This window comes from Maylandia zebra, linkage group LG7 (assembly GCF_041146795.1).
Source record: "Maylandia zebra isolate NMK-2024a linkage group LG7, Mzebra_GT3a, whole genome shotgun sequence".
NCBI classification, from domain to species: domain Eukaryota; kingdom Metazoa; phylum Chordata; class Actinopteri; order Cichliformes; family Cichlidae; genus Maylandia; species Maylandia zebra.
In genome coordinates, this window is record NC_135173.1 from 23,993,865 (window position 1) to 24,011,623 (window position 17,759).

The following is a 17,759-nucleotide window of genomic DNA, read 5'->3' on the forward strand; positions in this document are numbered from 1 at the left end:
GTAGCAACTGTAGTTAAACTAAATCGATATCATGCCCTTTATGACATTTTCCCATAGGATGTGTGCCATTGGCTGACACCAAGATCAGCTGTTATAAATGCACCGTTTGTTTAAGCTTCAGATACATTTAAACTGTATCTCCTGCATCCATCCATTCGCTTCCGCTTATCCTTTTCAGGGTTGCGGGGGGCACCGGAGCCTATCCCAGCTCTCATGGGGCGAGAGGCGGGGTACACCCTGGACAGGTCGCCAGTCTGTCGCAGGGCTAACACACAGGGACAGACAACCATTCGCACTCACATTCACTTGCACATTCACACCTAGTGGCAATTTGGATTATCCAATTAACCTATCCCCACAAGCTGCATGTCTTTGGACGGTGGGAGGAAGCCGGAGTAACCGGAGAGAACCCACGCAAACACGGGGAGAAGATGCAAACTCCACACAGAAAGACCCCGGACTGATGGTGGAATTGAACTCAGGACCTTCTTGCTGTGCGGCAACAGTGCTAACCACCTTGCCACCGTGCTGCCACCATCCTGCATAATCTTCCCAAAATATAATCTACCTTAAATTAACTGAATGTAATATGTGTATTGTTGGCAGCAGGTTTAATAAAACTGAAAACTATATTGCTTCAGTTTTTTAATACTAGCACCTACTAACAAAAAGACACAAAACTGTAGGCCTTAGTCTTGTTTCAAGCAAAGTACCATAACTGGATGAAGATTCATAGATCTTCTGTGATCTTTCTTAATATACTGTAAAAAAAAAAAAAAAAAGTAAATAAATAGAAATGGCTCAGAGGAACAGACTACAGAGATTTGTTCAGACAATCGTCACTCTCTGGTGGAAGCACCTTTCTATTATTTCATCCCCACAGACTTTTCTTTTACAGATTATTAGACTTGTTGGCTTGTTTCTTTTCTCTGACAAACAACTTGCACTTGTTGCTTCCACTGACTTCATCCCCATCTCTTAAATTAAGCCCACAGAACACATTTGTTCTCACACTCACGCATTTTGGTTCTTGTTGCAATAACATCAAGTGAAACTTGACTACTCACTGGAAAATGCTTCTTTATCTGCGTGTTTGCATGTATAACCCTACACGGTGTATAATCTGTTTCCATCTTATAACTTCCTGAGTCGTGCTCTCTGGGCTTGTTTCACTTGTAAACACCAAACATGCAACTACAGGCAGTTTTCAGCAGGGTTTGTAAAAAAAGAAAGAAAAGAAGAAGAAGAAAGAAAGAAAGAAAGAAAGAAAGAAAGAAAGAAAGAAAGAAAGAAAGAAAGAAAGAAAGAAAGAAAGAAAGACTTTGTGCTTTAAGGGATGAGAAAGATGAAAATGAAGGGAGACTGGCAGGTATCTTTCATCTGATCCTAAAAGGGACGTCAAATTAGAGAGCTTCATGGGATTTACAGTATTTCTAAGCCCCCTTTCTACCCACAGAGCTTTGATGACACACTGGCTCTCACCAGGCCTGAGTTATTGCCATTTCATGCTCTACACGCCTTGCAGTTTACAGTTATCAGAGCAAGGACACACATATGACAAGTCTGCCAACATGGACAAATTTAGATTGAGATCTATCATGACAGTAGGCAAACACTGAGGATGCAAATTCGCGTGCACATCATGACACAGTCACTCTCCAGCGTTCCAGCTGCTATTTGATTTATGGTGTGGCACATGGCTCAGTATTAAAGCTGACATGAAACACCACATTTATAATGGCTAACTTACAAACCTCCAGGTTCATTATGACATTTATAAAGAGAAACTTCACAATTATAATTTACAACTGAGGAATGCAAGGAGGTCCTACTTCTCTGACATCATCACTAAAAACAGCCATAATGCTCGGGTCTTATTTTCTACAGTTGACAGGCTAACAAACCCTCCTGTGTCAGTGGCAGCTGAACTTCATTCGACCATGGCCTGCAATGACTTTGCCAAATTCTTCACTGAAAAAATCCAAAAAATTAGACAAGCAATTGGTACATCAACAGCAGATCCAGGATATGTACTGTGTCCACCAAAAAACTGTTTAAACACCATGAAACAGTTTCAACCTATTAACAGCAAAGACCTGGAGGACATCTTAGGTCAACTGAACTCCTCCTCCTGCTGTTTAGATGTCCTGCCAACAAGTTTTTTCAAAAAGGTCTCAAAGACTTTAGAGTCAGACCTGTTACAGATCGTCAACTTTTCTTTATTATCAGGTGTGTTTCCAGAATCACTAAAAACTGCTGTAATCAAACCTATACTGAAAAAGGACAATCTTGACAAGACACAAATGAACAACTACAGGCCGATCTCAAATCTCCCGTTTTTAAGTAAGATCATTGAAAAAGCAGTTTCTCAACAGCTCAGTTACTTCTTAAAACAGAATAATTGCTACGATGCCTTCCAGTCAGGTTTTAGACAGAACCACAGCACTGAAACCGCTCTGACCAAAGTGTTTAATGACATATGTCTGAATACAGACAGTGGAAAAATGTCAGTCCTAGTTTTACTGGATCTCAGTGCAGCATTTGATACAGTTGACCACAACATATTACTCAAACGACTGGAGAACTGGACAGGTCTTTCAGGAACTGTACTAAACTGGTTCAAAACATACGTAGAAAACAGGAAATACTTTGTATCAATAGGTAACTTCACATCTGAGCAGACAAGTATCACATGTGGAGTTCCCCAAGGTTCCATCTTGGGACACCTTCTGTTTAACATCTACATGCTCCCACTGGCACAGATTATAAACAACAACAAAATAAACTATCACAGCTATGCAGATGACACACAAATATATATCACAATGTCACCAGGAGACCGAGGCCCTGTACAGGCTCTTGGTAAATGCATTGAGGAAATCAATGACTGGTTGTGCCACAATTTTCTCCAGCTAAACAAAAACAAAACTGAGGTAATAGTCTTTGGCGCCAAAGAAAAACGATTACAGGTCACCAGAGAACTTCAATCTATACATCTAAAAACCACAAACCAGGCGAGAAATTTGGGTGTAGTGATGGATGCAGACCTAAACTTAGAAAAACACATTAAGACAATAACAAAGTCAGCTTACTATCACCTCAAGAATATATCAAGGATAAAAGATCTGATGTCTCAACAGGACCTGGAAAAACTAGTCCATGCATTCATCTTTAGTAGGCTTGATTACTGTAACAGCATCTTTACAGGTCTACCTAAAAAATCAGTCAGACAACTACAGCTCATTCAGAACTCTGCTGCTCGAGTCCTCACTAAGACCAAAAAAGTGGACCACATCAGTCCAGCTCTGAGGTCCTTACACTGGCTGCCTGTCCGTCAGAGGATAGACTTTAAAGTTCTGATGCTGGCCTATAAAGCTCTGAATGGTTTAGGACCAAAATACATCAATGACCTCCTGACCCAGTATGAACCATCCAGATCCCTCAGGTCATCTGGATCCGGTCTTTTATCAGTTCCCAGAGTCAGAACCAGACACGGAGAAGCTGCATTCAGCTTTTATGCTCCTTATATCTGGAACAAACTCCCAGAAAGCCTCAGATCAGCTGAAACACTCAGTTTATTTAAATCCAGGTTGAAGACTCACCTGTTCTCAGCTGCATTTGAATAAAGCACCAAATCCACACTTTAAGCTTAAATTTCAAAACTTACATTTAACTACTGATTTTATCTACTGTTCTGATTTTATCTGTTTTGATTTTATATACTGTTGTTTGTTTGTTTGTTTGTTAATTAGTTAGTTAGTTTATTTGCTTGTTTTATTCAATTTTAAATCATGCTTTTTATTTGTTCTTGTTTCTAATGTCTCTGTAAAGCACTTTGAATCACCTTGTTGTTGAATTGTGCTATACAAATAAACTTGCCTTGCCTTGCCTTACACCATGGAGTCTAATACAGCGCACCTGACTCAAACAGGTTCTCCTCCATACAGTCCTCATTTGTAAAGTGCTCTAGAAACCCAAACATTACAGCAAACAGGTGGATTTTCCAGTTTGAGTGCAGCTAGTAAAGAATGAAAAACGTGTTGCTTTAAAGACAGAAAGTAAAAGTGGACGGTATATCCTCTTCTTTTTTTTTTAACATAAAAGCCATTGTTGTAGCCACAAGCAGTAGAAAACTGACCTCTTTAGGCTTCTTTTCAGTTTTAATTGCCTTGTTTTCCACTGAGTTATCGGTCCTATCAGTTAGCTAACATAAACTAATGTGAGTCCATCCGGTCTTTAAGTCTGACGTCATTAGCCGTTTCAGGGTCCAACTCTGCTTCGGGTCCCAAAGTCAAACAAATACTGCGGCATCACTGAGAGTTACAAACTGATTCAATTTTTTCATCTTTAATAAAATGACAATTGACAATTGTGATCCATGAAAACAGAATTTATTAAATTTAACAGAGTTAGAAGTTAGCAGGAAGTTAGCTCACTAGTTTCCACCTAAGCATGATATACCATGTTCTGACTGAGAGATTTCTGAAAAAATTAAAACGTACAGCTCTGCTATCACTTCCAACATAAATGAAGACAGAAAACTAAACAGCAGTGACGTTTGTAGGGTTACTGAAGTTGGACTAGCTGGTATATAATGATGTGCTATGTGATGGCTAGCAAGACAGCTATGTTAGCATAACGTAAACACATTGAAGCTGGAGGATGAATGCTAACTTTTTCCACTCAATAAAAGTTAATATCATTGCATGGCAGGATGGTGTAAACGGACCAAGTTAGGAGAACAACTGAGATAATCTATCCACAATATAAGGTTAGTCATTAATATACTGCTGCATGGGCTGGGCTGTACAGGGAGTGCAGAATTATTAGGCAAATGAGTATTTTGTCCACATCATCCTCTTCATGCATGTTGTCTTACTCCAAGCTGTATCGAAAGCCTACTACCAATTAAGCATATTAGGTGATGTGCATCTCTGTAATGAGAAGGGGTGTGGTCTAATGACATCAACACCCTATATCAGGTGTGCATAATTATTAGGCAACTTCCTTTCCTTTGGCAAAATGGGTCAAAAGAAGGACTTGACAGGCTCAGAAAAGTCAAAAATAGTGAGATATCTTGCAGAGGGATGCAGCAGTCTCAAAATTGCAAAGCTTCTGAAGCGTGATCATCGAACAATCAAGCGTTTCATTCAAAATAGTCAACAGGGTCGCAAGAAGCGTGTGGAAAAACCAAGGCGCAAAATAACTGCCCATGAACTGAGAAAAGTCAAGCGTGCAGCTGCCAAGATGCCACTTGCCACCAGTTTGGCCATATTTCAGAGCTGCAACATCACTGGAGTGCCCAAAAGCACAAGGTGTGCAATACTCAGAGACATGGCCAAGGTAAGAAAGGCTGAAAGACGACCGCCACTGAACAAGACACACAAGCTGAAACGTCAAGACTGGGCCAAGAAATATCTCAAGACTGGTTTTTCTAAGGTTTTATGGACTGATGAAATGAGAGTGAGTCTTGATGGGCCAGATGGATGGGCCCGTGGCTGGATTGGTAAAGGGCAGAGAGCTCCAGTCCGACTCAGACGCCAGCAAGGTGGAGGTGGAGTACTGGTTTGGGCTGGTATCATCAAAGATGAGCTTGTGGGGCCTTTTCGGGTTGAGGATGGAGTCAAGCTCAACTCCCAGTCCTACTGCCAGTTTCTGGAAGACACCTTCTTCAAGCAGTGGTACAGGAAGAAGTCTGCATCCTTCAAGAAAAACATGATTTTCATGCAGGACAATGCTCCATCACACGCGTCCAAGTACTCCACAGCGTGGCTGGCAAGAAAGGGTATAAAAGAAGAAAAACTAATGACATGGCCTCCTTGTTCACCTGATCTGAACCCCATTGAGAACCTGTGGTCCATCATCAAATGTGAGATTTACAAGGAGGGAAAACAGTACACCTCTCTGAACAGTGTCTGGGAGGCTGTGGTTGCTGCTGCACGCAATGTTGATGGTGAACAGATCAAAACACTGACAGAATCCATGGATGGCAGGCTTTTGAGTGTCCTTGCAAAGAAAGGTGGCTATATTGGTCGCTGATTTGTTTTTGTTTTGTTTTTGAATGTCAGAAATGTATATTTGTGAATGTGGAGATGTTATATTGGTGTCACTGGTAAAAATAAATAATTGAAATGGGTATATATTTGTTTTTTTGTTAAGTTGCCTAATAATTATGCACAGTAATAGTCACCTGCACACACAGATATCCCCCTAAAATAGCTAAAACTAAAAACAAACTAAAAACTACTTCCAAAAACATTCAGCTTTGATATTAATGAGTTTTTTGGGTTCATTGAGAACATGGTTGTTGTTCAATAATAAAATTATTCCTCAAAAATACAACTTGCCTAATAATTCTGCACTCCCTGTAGTTACATCAGAAGGTTTTAAAAACTGAGCTTTAAAATGAATAGTGGTAATAAAAACCGAGCGAGGCCAACAATTATCACTGCCTTTTTTAGGGGCTTGTTCAGATTAAATAGAACAAGATACAAAGCATTAAAACGTGTTAAAAACACAAGAACCTTATTAAACGCAGAGTAGTTTGGACCTGGAAGCAGGGTTCATATGTCATCACTTAAAGACCAGTGGCAAACCAACCAAACAACCTAGTGATGTCACGTTCTATACTGGCACAAGATGGTGCTTTAAATGCTCTAAAAACGTTAACTTTAAACACTTCTTGAATCCAGCTTTGCAGACACTGCTAAATCCGTGACAACTGCTCTTTCTGCCTGGCTGCTGAATTTTGTTACTGTATTGGTTGATGTGTTTTATTCCTAAGACATGCAGAAAATATAAATATAAAAAATGTAAATGACTATAAAAAGGTAGGTATGTATAATTATGGTTCATCTCTAAAACACCAAAGAAAATAAAATAGTTTGAATTTGATGGATTAAAGAATAAATAATGCTTTTAGATGAATATGGTGGGCATTTATTTTGTTTGTTTTGTCATTTTGAGTGGGTCATGAGCTAAAGGCAGGCATGAATAGTGTTCAGCGATAATTTGTATGATTTGTTCTGATCTGTTTGGTATGACAGATGTGTGCAGTCAACCGTCCCAAATCAGCCTTGATGGCGTGAATACTCAGGGTCTGATAAGCTGTCAATTACTGAGAAGTGCTTTGGAAAAACATCACCTACAAGGGTTTGAAATCACAAGAGAGAAAAAAAATACTTAATATGTTTTGAAATAATGGCTTATTAAAATCAGGGCATGAGAGTTGATAGACTTGACAATAATTTGTTGACACATATTTTTTAATATTTTCAATTTAAATCATTTGTGCAGCGCTTTTTAAAAAATCCTCCTCAGGTGTAGGTTCAATAAAATATCTGCAAGTTGAGGAAACGCACAGTTTTAATACATGTGATTTACTTACTGTACTGAACACTGTACATTTTATTTACAGCTTCTATAATCAACTTAAAATATTACAATTGATCAAATGACTTTCTGTGTGTCAAAGGAGTAACTCATAGTGAAAAACCCACAGTGATTTACTGGTTGGCTGTGCTGACCCTGTAGGTTCAGCACTTTACCTACTGGTACTTATAAAGTGGTTTTTTTTTTACTGTAACTGCACTCAAAGCACTTTTGACTACAAATGACATTCGCCCAGTCACACGTTCATGCAGGCGCTTTTTCTGTACCTAAGTGCTTTGTCTAATATTTGCACACACACTCACGCTCCGATGGACACATCAGAGGCAACTCGGGTTCATTGTCTTGCCCAAGGATACTTCAACATGCAGACTGGATCCACCAACCTTCTGATTATTAGATGGCCTGCTCTAAGTCCTGAGCCACAACTGCTCCCACTGTGTAGTCAAGTCATTTGTGTAATCATGGGTTGGGTCACAGGACCTGCATTAAAGGCTAGACTCCACCCCTGCACCACATGGATTACATCAGATTTTACAAACCGATTATTTACTTTATATTATGTGTGATGTGATGATTCCACGACAAATCTTAGAGTACGACACTTGACATAACAACAACAACCATCAACAACCAATAACTAAGCAAAAGCAGCAAATCTTTACTCCTGTTGTCATGCAAATTACAAGTTATCATTATCACACTATTTCCTCTTTTAAGGTACCTCACTGGCTCAAGCTGTATGATAGCTACAATGATTTTTAACATCATGGGAGTCCACCCATCTGATTTTTTAACCTTTTTATCTTTTTATCTAACACTAAAATCAGCCCATCAACAAAGACACTGGCATAGAGATGGAGAGGGTGGAAATGTCAGGTCCCCACCCAGACATTTAAATGGCTAATTGCTGTTCTTCAGTGCACGAGTGAAGTCAGCAGCAGTGGAAAATTTGTAATGAGCAAAATGTTCAAATATGAGCTGATGTTATGCATCAAAGGGGTGTGTGAGAAAGTGTAATAGACATATAGCTGAAAGCAAATTATTTGCTATGGTGGGTTTCAGGATTCCTCTGAGATGGTTCGTCCAGCTCTGCTACACACCAAGTTAAGAACATAGACTGTATTTTAAGGATGGATGTAGGCACTGTGACATTATCCTTTGGTTTGTAAAGCCCAGTTTTGAAGCCTTGAGATTGGTGTTTGGAGGGGAGTGGAGTGCTAAGTTATTATCTAATGATCACAAAGCTTAATTAGCAAATTGCATAAATAGACTACATGCAATCAAATATGTGCCATACTGCAAAAATGACATACTGAAAAAATAATACTGGGTCCTGGAGCACTGAAACAGGAGCAAAGACTTCCTTGACAGGCTGTTGGTATAATTAAGCAGTATGCCACATATTCAGATAATTTATGTGGAGGTGAAGTGAAGATGACCTGTAACCTGTCACTTAAGGCGACCTCATCTTTAAACTAGATATAAATGGTTGAAAATGTACCCTTGTATGATTGCTATGAAGCCTTTGTTAGCTTTTAAGAGTACCACACTGTAAACATTAATTTGTTTCTGCAAAGCTCAACGATATCCATGGGGACTGACTTGCTTTGCAGAAACAGCCTCATTTTTACATGGCTTTACTTTCTTAGCCCTGGAGCTTGGTTAAAAAAGCGAGAGTGGATTAAAAGGTAAAGACACCTGAGCAACCTGAATGTGTAATCAATACTTACGACTAATGAGAGCTGACAGTATTGATCTGACAATTTGGCTGCAAAGAGCGTGTATGTGTGTGTATGAGTGGGCCAGGAAGTGTCTTATCAAAAGCATCCTGAAAGCGGTCAGCTAACTAATGGCCAATACAGACTTGCTGTCCAGTCTGTCGTTTCTTATCTCACAGTGAAATAGCTTTATAGAGGCATGTATAATAAGATAGCTGGCAATCCCAGGTCTGCTGGTTAGAATGACAAACATCGGTATAGGTGGACTTTCCACAGGAGTGAATAAAATGAAGCAAGGTCCCAGTTGCTCTCTAAATGTAGTAAGAAGGATAGCATAGAGTCTATTTTTATGTCCCGAGTACCTTGGCAATGATGCTGCAGAGCTGAGGTCCATCCTGGGTTAGGGACAGCAGGTTGCTAATGGCACTACCAATGGTATGAAGGCTGTCCGATGATTCAATCTGCTTGATCAGAACCTGCAAGGAAATTGACATGTTTATCATTTTATTCACAACTCAACACATTTCAAATCATCACTTTTAACGACATGATGCATAAATCTGTTTCTAGTGGCTCATTAATACTGTTATGGTGTCAGCTGTGTCATCTTATTTCGATACAACCACTGGATAGCACAAACATGACAGGCATTTCTAAGTCTATTTCTATAAGTGTGCAACAATCAAGGGACAATTTCTCTCCTTCTTATCTGACCCAAACATGGAGTGTAACTATATATATACATATATATGTGTGTGTGTGTGCTTGGATCCAAAATATTACTATACACAGTATCTGTTTTAACGGCATCACAGTCAGTGTTGCTTAAAGTGGGACAGAGAACAATAGACTGCATTTATAGGATTGACTGATTGGTTGATTGACATAATATTACTGGCAACTTTTCGTGTTGCCCCTAACTCTCTGTCTAGAAAAAAAAAAGAACTAAGAGTAGCCAGCAGTATCTGCAGGACTGTACACCATGATTAAAGGCACTTGTTGCAATTACCCGCCACAAAATTTAAATGATAGCCTTCACCACCAGGTGGAAGCATTTTACCAGTAGGTAGGTATGTGTAGGTACTTTAATTACAATTTCTTTCCATTTATATTTTAAATTGTCTGAAATGAGCCTGTTAGTTCTCTTTGATTCTTTTAGTTATACAAAAATTATTTATCTACATGACACTGTAACGATGATCTATTAATCAGGAGGCTATTTAGGGTTTTGTTTTGCTTTGGTTCTTTTCCTCTCAGCCTACTCTTAGGTGGAGATGGGCAGGTTCTGCTGTGGGACTCCACACTTCAGCGAACACACCTTTTAGGATTCACTCATTTCCATCCAGTACTTAAGGACCAGCTGAAGCTCACATTCTTCTCCAGATTGTTGTTGAAAGTAGCCGTGGTGATCAGGCTCCTCGTGCTAACTGTAAGTCACAAACTATGTATGGTCCTTGTGGAAATCTTGGTCTTCCCCATCGCCAAAACTCTCTTCTTTCTTTTGATCACTCCATAACAACAAACTTTGCTAAATTCAACCCTGAGATTGTTTGGCTCTTACTTCAGAGTTGAATTATTTACACCACTGATTACAACACTATTATAAATTAGGCAAAGCAACACCTCAACCTATCAGCAAAATTATAAACACATGACACTGCAGAGCACACAACGGAATATGCGCAAATACAGAAACTACATACCCGGATCTCATTGGCTAAAGCCATGTCAATCATGTTGCTGAACGAGTCACTGACATCTGTAAGGATCTCATGGATGGCCTCCCTCATGGATTTCAGGAAGAATTCATCGTCAGTGTGAAGGCACCTGTGGGTGCAAATCAAATGTTTGATTTAGAAAAACAAAGTATTTGTTTGGGAGTTTTTTAAATTACTGCATATTAACGTTGTAGATTTTACCTCTCTGTAATATTAGTCAGCTCCATACACTTTTCCAGCAAAGACTTCTCATACTACAACAAAACATGCACATTTAAGTGGTCAGACCTCCACAGTTCTAAACATAAATGGCCTGTCAGTGGGGTATAACTGCAGGTATTTGTAGATAACAGATGAGCAAATAATGTTCAGTAATGTAAGCTCAGCTTATGTCAAACAGCTCCAGTTAAAAAGAAACATTGTTCAGTTTTTTTCATTACTGTAAAATGGGCACATTTTTATGTATGCAAACCTAATTTTCAAAGTCAACCATCACCTTCTGCATCTCCGGCGGTGTGTTTCGAGCTGCACTGTACTCATGTACCAGTGAGCGAACATGGCAGTTTGCCCGTACAGCCGTGCTGTGGACCCTCTGCCAGCGTCCCTTCTCCAGCCGCTGAAACATCTTTCCTAGCTCTGTGCTGACCACCAAAGCTCGGCGAAGGAGCGTCTGCAAGTTGTTTCTAGCCACGTGGTCCCCTGCACTAACCCCAGAGCCCACAATCAGCTCTCCCTGCTGAGAGTCCTCCTCTACCCCGATGGGTTTGGCCTGGAGGACACACATGCACTCTACTTCCGTCATGTGACGGAGGTCTTCCATCCACCGCTGGACCGAGTCAACCTGAAGAGACTGCGCACGGGTACTGTGGGTGAAACAAACAGAATAATAGATTAAAAAATGTAATCTAATGTAAAAGTCTCAGTGTGAACAGGACTTTTTCTTAAACCAGAGGCAAAAGAACTAAGAGCAGGGATGTAGATTTAACACAATTTCAAGGAATCCCCTGTTTTCCCCATGTTTACATGCTGCATGTTCTCATTTATAACTCCAGCTTCGACCAAAAGTGAGTCAGCAATCCTGAAGACAACGGTGTCCCAATTTTTTGATTTTTGTTAGTGATACAACAGCGTTATTCAGCTTGTTGTGTATATCTGGTCCATTGCAAACAAAATGAAGGAAGATGGCACAGACTATTTTTCTATTGCCATCTATTGATTGCGGTATGCGAAGAAAACTTCTTTCCCTCCTTCTTGTTTGCTCAGACTAAATCGACAGCAACTGGCTCTTTGGTTTCTCATTATTAATTAGAATATCGAATACATATTGCTAAACAAACACTGCTACATACATGAAATGAATGTGCACTGGTTACTATGTACTGAGGGCAGTGTCATGTTAGAGAGAACATCATTAATGCTGACTGTCCTGCCTGCTATTCTGTAGCTTAAGCACATTTACATGAAAAAAGTCTGATCATCTTTGCCTCCTCCACAAGAAATAACATGGGTAATCAGTGGAAAATTAAGGAAATTCAAATTGGTTGTTAGGAAGCTTACTTGTCTGTGCCACCCTTGTCATCTCTATATAATTTTCCTGTTGTTTTTTCCTTTTTTCTTTGGAAAAAGTACATGATATATCATTAATCTCTTATGCCAAAACAAACACTGCTAATCCCTCACACAAACATCAATTGTCTTTATCCCATCATGGCCGGTGTATCTGCTCTGATGCAGGCTACTCATTATTGGATAAAAGAGAGGACAGTGTTTGAGTCAAAGATGGAACCTGCTCACTTCAATATTGAGCACCTGGCTTGTGAGTCAGAAAATGATCTAGCTAACAAACACAAACTGTACACCACCACTGGACATGGGTTGGAGTTCTTGCTCCTGTTGGCAAATCTTGCTGCAATAAATATAAGGTGAGCTGATATAAGGTGACAGCTTAAATTTTAGTTAGCTAAAACTGACCTCCAGCAAAGAGTTTTTCTTTTGTGTTTTTGGTAGTACTTGCATGTGTGTATTTCATTCTTTGTGAAACATGACAGATTGAAAACTTTTGAAGAATTCCTTGCTCATAGGGGGTGATTGTTGAGTTTTTCTCTGTATGTATTAGGGTCTACCTTACAATATAAAGCGCCTTTAGGCGACTGTTGTTGTGATTTGGCACTATATCAAAACAAAACAAAAAAACGGAATTGAAATGAATTAATTGGAAATAAATTTTAAAAAAACATGAAAAATAATGATGCTCAAAATTATGTTAAGTATATTAAAATGGGCTTCAACAGAGCAAATAACTTACATATGTAAGTACGTACGTATGTTTAAAAAGAAAAATCTAACCCAAAATTACAAAATTTCTTAAGGAACCAGCGATTGGGAACCATCCATATACCATATAGGTTATACATGTAAACTCCAGTATCATGATAATCAGTCACTGGAGACTACAGTATTCAGTTCTAAAATACCTAAATCAATAATGTGTTGTCAAGGTCAGTTATTCACAGATGATAGCCATCTTCTGTCCTCATTAGTCTAATCCCTCGTTTCCCCTCAGGATTGTGATGGCTTTAAGAAGCAGCTTTACTGAGCAAACACTCTCCCCACTTCAATCTCTCCCAGCAATGACCCTAATGAAGGGAGGCTTAAGGGGGCAATCCAGAGGCCAGCATCCCGCGAGGCAAAGCTCCCCGAAAGAGGATGGGTCGATGGCTACAACAGCCACCTTTGCTTTGAGGGAACACAGAGGAAAGGGTCTGAAGATGAATATTTTCCTCTTGGCTCTTGACTTGACTGCAGTTTGAAATGGCAACTGGCGACACATGTTGGGATATTGCACTGGTATTGAGTATTGGCTGACATCATCTGAATGAAGCACTGTTGTGTTTACATTTAGAACAAAGATTTGTCATTGAACAGCAGCAGCCATCATTATTAAGTGATGTCTTCGAGCTATGCAATGACCTTTATATTTTAGCAATAGCGGGTTACACAAGAATAAATCCTTAGCAAGCCACAAATCTAATTATAGCTAATCTTATATTAAACATGATTGGAGGGCAGATGTGTGCTAGGGAATGGAACAGCAGATTTATATCACATTCATTTAAATTTTGAGTCGGCTACGAAAGACAAAGCATGTATGTTCTGATAAATATACATTCAGTGAGTCATCTGCCAACTGGGGATGGGGAGCATCGCGGCGAAAGATGTAAAATGTGCAGGCTGTAGAGAGAGGCAGCTCAGTGGTTCGAAACTCTGAAGCAGAGATAAATCTCATTCATTGTAAGAGAATGGAGATGTAATTAGCTATAAATTTAAACTGGAATAAGTAACTGCACAGAATAGTAAGCATTAATATGCCGCTTACTCTGCTAAGTGGGGTAAAAAGCTTCAGAGTGATCATCAGATGAGATGAGTTTTAGTTTAACTCTACCTAGGCGATTAAAGATATTAATATCTTTAAAATACTACTGAATCCTGTTTCCTGTTTTTTTCCTGCTTATTTGAAAGCCTCTTAAAAACCACTCTAGTTCTTGAAAGGTCCTTTGTTGGAGATTTGTCACGCAGCGGTGAATAACACAGTGATTCAACCTAAGTGGCAGATTAGTCACAAAGCTAAAGGTTTGATAATTATTAATTCTTTTTTTGGGGTGGGGGAGGTTTATTGGATGACAAAGAAACATAAAAAAAAAGCCTAATGGTAAAATGTGAACATTTGAAACTGTTTCCAGAATCTCCTGGTTTCTATCAGTCCAAAAATGTCATTTTAAAACCATTTGCTCGGTTATATCATAGCATCACACCAGGATGAACCCATCTGGATTTACACAACCAATAAAGCCCCGAAACACTCCCGTCATCATATGTTTAAAAAAAAAAAAGCAGATAATAATAGGTTTGTTTTCCAAAGGAGGGGAAGCGGTGCACTTCAGCTTGCAGGGCATGACAAATATTTACATGTGGGGCCAAAAGAGGGTCAGGCGACAGCAACTCTATTATCCCAGACAGGATGTCTCTGCAGTGATGAAGCATCAGTACTTCTCATCTGCTGGCAGCTGGCTGGCAGAAAACTGAGCAATGGTGGCAACGAAAGAGACAGGAGCTGGTTAAAAGGAGATAGCTGCGTTTTTGTTGCACGATTCTGCTCTTGTCGGTTTTTCATTTTAGTGTTCATTCTGCGTGATGATGAGGTAGGCGGGAGATGGGCTACTGTCCGATGGTGCTAATTCCATTTTTCAACCTATGCATCTTTAAGGATAGAAAAACACGCAGTATCAACAGGTTCCGCTGTTTAAAAAATGGTAAACTTGGAGAATGCATAATCTGTTTTTAAAAAATATAAAGTGTAGATGGTAAAAAAAAAAAAGAGTGGGACAATCTCTGAATGTTAAGATGAGTAGCTGAGCTTCATCAAAAAAAGGGCAAATCCTCTATGGATTTGTGAAGGAGTTCGGGCTGGTGTGCTGAGCTGGTGCGCCACAGTGAACTCACTCTTCCTGTAACACATCAGGTGAGAATTATAACCGGAGCTTTTAGATTATTCCCTCTTAAACTTTTTATGTACTTGAGGCACATGGAGTTCTGCTGCATGAGTCACTGTCAGGCTGCTGCTGTATGTTGAGCCCCTAAACGATCTATCCCTTAGCTCCACTGCAGATTTATGAAACAGAGAAGCTTGTGACCGCAGAGTCAGTTTGCGAGTGTGTGTTCTTGTGCTTTTCTTATTTGAAGAGTTATGTTGGCTTTAGGTTAAGATAAGGGTAAGAGTTGGGCTATGCTCAGTCACAAACAGTCTGTTTGATGTTTTCTCACAGGGAAATCGTCATGGATGTTCCAAACTGCCATGTTCAAAGGCGAATGAAAAGCCAGCCGCCGTGGTACTCGGTTGTTGAAATAAAAAGCGACAGAAACAGAAAGTTAGAGACAAAAAAAAAGTATCAAACCCCACATATCCACTTCACATGAAAGTGAGTGTGAATGTCATAGTGTTGGTTTTGAAAAGTGGGGTTGTGTTGAGGCAAGAAGATGCATTATGTATGTACTGTTTTTTAGGAAGGTTTTTTGCATGTTTTTATTTTAAAGGCACTTTTTTTTTTTCTCTCCATGCAAACGCGATGCCAGTGATAGAGGCTGCCATCTTTTTCTGATCATCTGCACGATAACTTTATAAAAATAAAACAAAGTAACTGCATATTAGTTTACAGGCTTGCTTGCTAGACATCAAGGATACTTCTCAACAAGTTGAAAATTATATGAATATTTGACCTATATTAGCAGCCTCATAGCCAATTTTCATTGTACATCGACCTAAACTAGAAAAACTGTTTTACAGCAGTGTCACACACCATTAACTATTGATTACAGGCCAGAGCTAATTATAGGAAAAGCTAGGTCTTTATCGTCATGAATAGAGACCTAGCTTCTTCTAGCTTGTCATTCTATTGACACCATGGCATTTGCAAGGAAACCAAACAGGAAGTTGACTGAGGAAGCTAAGAAGACAAAAGAAAAGTGAATAAGCAAGAAGTCAGGTAAGAGCAAATCTTGCACCAGCAAGATTTTTCAAACCAAAGATGGCAGGACACAAGCTGAGTCAATCTTCCTGCTGACAGCAGTTAACACAATACAGTGGGTGTTCACAGTAGGGGGCACCCAGAAGCAAAAATATCAGTTTCATAGTGTTGCTCAAACTATATTAGCCTTTGAAAGTTGAGTTCTGGTGGCAAACTTTTATGCCAAATTCTCATACAAAGGTCAGTGCCTATACAACTTTAGTCAAAGCAGCTGCCAATCACATATGCCATAACATGTCAAAACATTTAAAATACGCTCACTCTGTGTGCTCTACCATCCCAGCAGAAGGAATGTTCTGCTGACAGCTTCGCTTTGCTGAGGTACATCATTACCCACCACAGTGAAAAATGACAAAAGCATCACTTACACGTATGGACTCTCGCCTCATTAGAGGCTGCGAGTCATTTTGTTTGAGGCTAAAAATAGCCATGTCCACATGAAAGCACTTTGTAAACTTTAAACTCTTTGCACCCAGTCTGTGGGTCTTTCACTTGCATCTTGTAGATGGTTACAATAAAAGATAATATAAATGTGCTCCAAATCACAGAGAGTCACAATTCCCACCCTTAATGCTGTATCAGTTCACAGAGAGCTTGCTAGTTAGTGAGAAGCAGACGGGCAGGTGTGAACTCAAGCACGGGAGCACCTGTTGTCACTCAAGTATAGCAGTTATTGTACAGCAGGAGCTAATTTGTTCTTCAGGGCTGGAAGCCTATTAAAAGGCTTGTTCCACATATCGCTAGAGGCTTCAAGTGATTCAGGTACTATGTACAACACTTCACAGATCATGACCGCAGGTTGAGTAATGTCTGCTTCTCTTTGCTTGATGAATGGTCTTCCTACACGTAGAGTAACCCTGCTGTCAGATGCAAAAGGATCCCACACAGATGGTTTGAATTAAAGGGTAGATGTCCTCTGTGGCTCAGGAACATTTAAAGGCAGTGTATTACATCAACATGTCTTAAAATACAGACAAATAAGTCTCCTCTGCTTTTACGGGTAAAATCACAAGACACTGAATGAAGCTATACGAACACACAAACAGACACTGACAACTGATTAGTCAAATGACAAAACTGGCATCTCCATTTCCTTTGATGTGTCATTCATCTTTCGAATACGTAAAAATGCTATGAAAGCCCTGGTTCCAGGCCGTGACTTCTTGTGGTGTCGGAATAAAAATAAAAACAAAGTTCCAATTGCAAGTTGGCAATATCAACTTAACTTTGAGAGTTTGTTTAATTTGTACTGTTGTATTAGAGGGTAACTAATAGTTGCTGTTCATATAGTGACCTAATTAGAAATGTTAGCACTTACCAACAACCACAGTTATAAACTTACCTATACC

At 39.6% G+C, this 17,759-nt stretch overlaps 1 protein-coding gene across 3 annotated transcripts in view; it reads right to left on the reverse strand.

The window, feature by feature from the left end:
• The window catches only part of insc (INSC spindle orientation adaptor protein), a 55,788-nt gene that overhangs the window by 14,081 nt on the left and 23,948 nt on the right, over nucleotides 1-17,759 (reverse strand). For all 3 annotated transcript variants that reach the window (XM_004564492.6, XM_076886104.1, XM_004564491.6), the window contains exons 3-6: nucleotides 11,325-11,691; nucleotides 11,030-11,082; nucleotides 10,814-10,937; nucleotides 9,473-9,586 (exon numbers count right to left, since the gene is read on the reverse strand). In XM_004564492.6, the coding sequence (XP_004564549.3) occupies nucleotides 9,473-9,586; nucleotides 10,814-10,937; nucleotides 11,030-11,082; nucleotides 11,325-11,691 (658 nt within the window). The remainder of the gene's footprint in view (nucleotides 1-9,472; nucleotides 9,587-10,813; nucleotides 10,938-11,029; nucleotides 11,083-11,324; nucleotides 11,692-17,759) is intronic.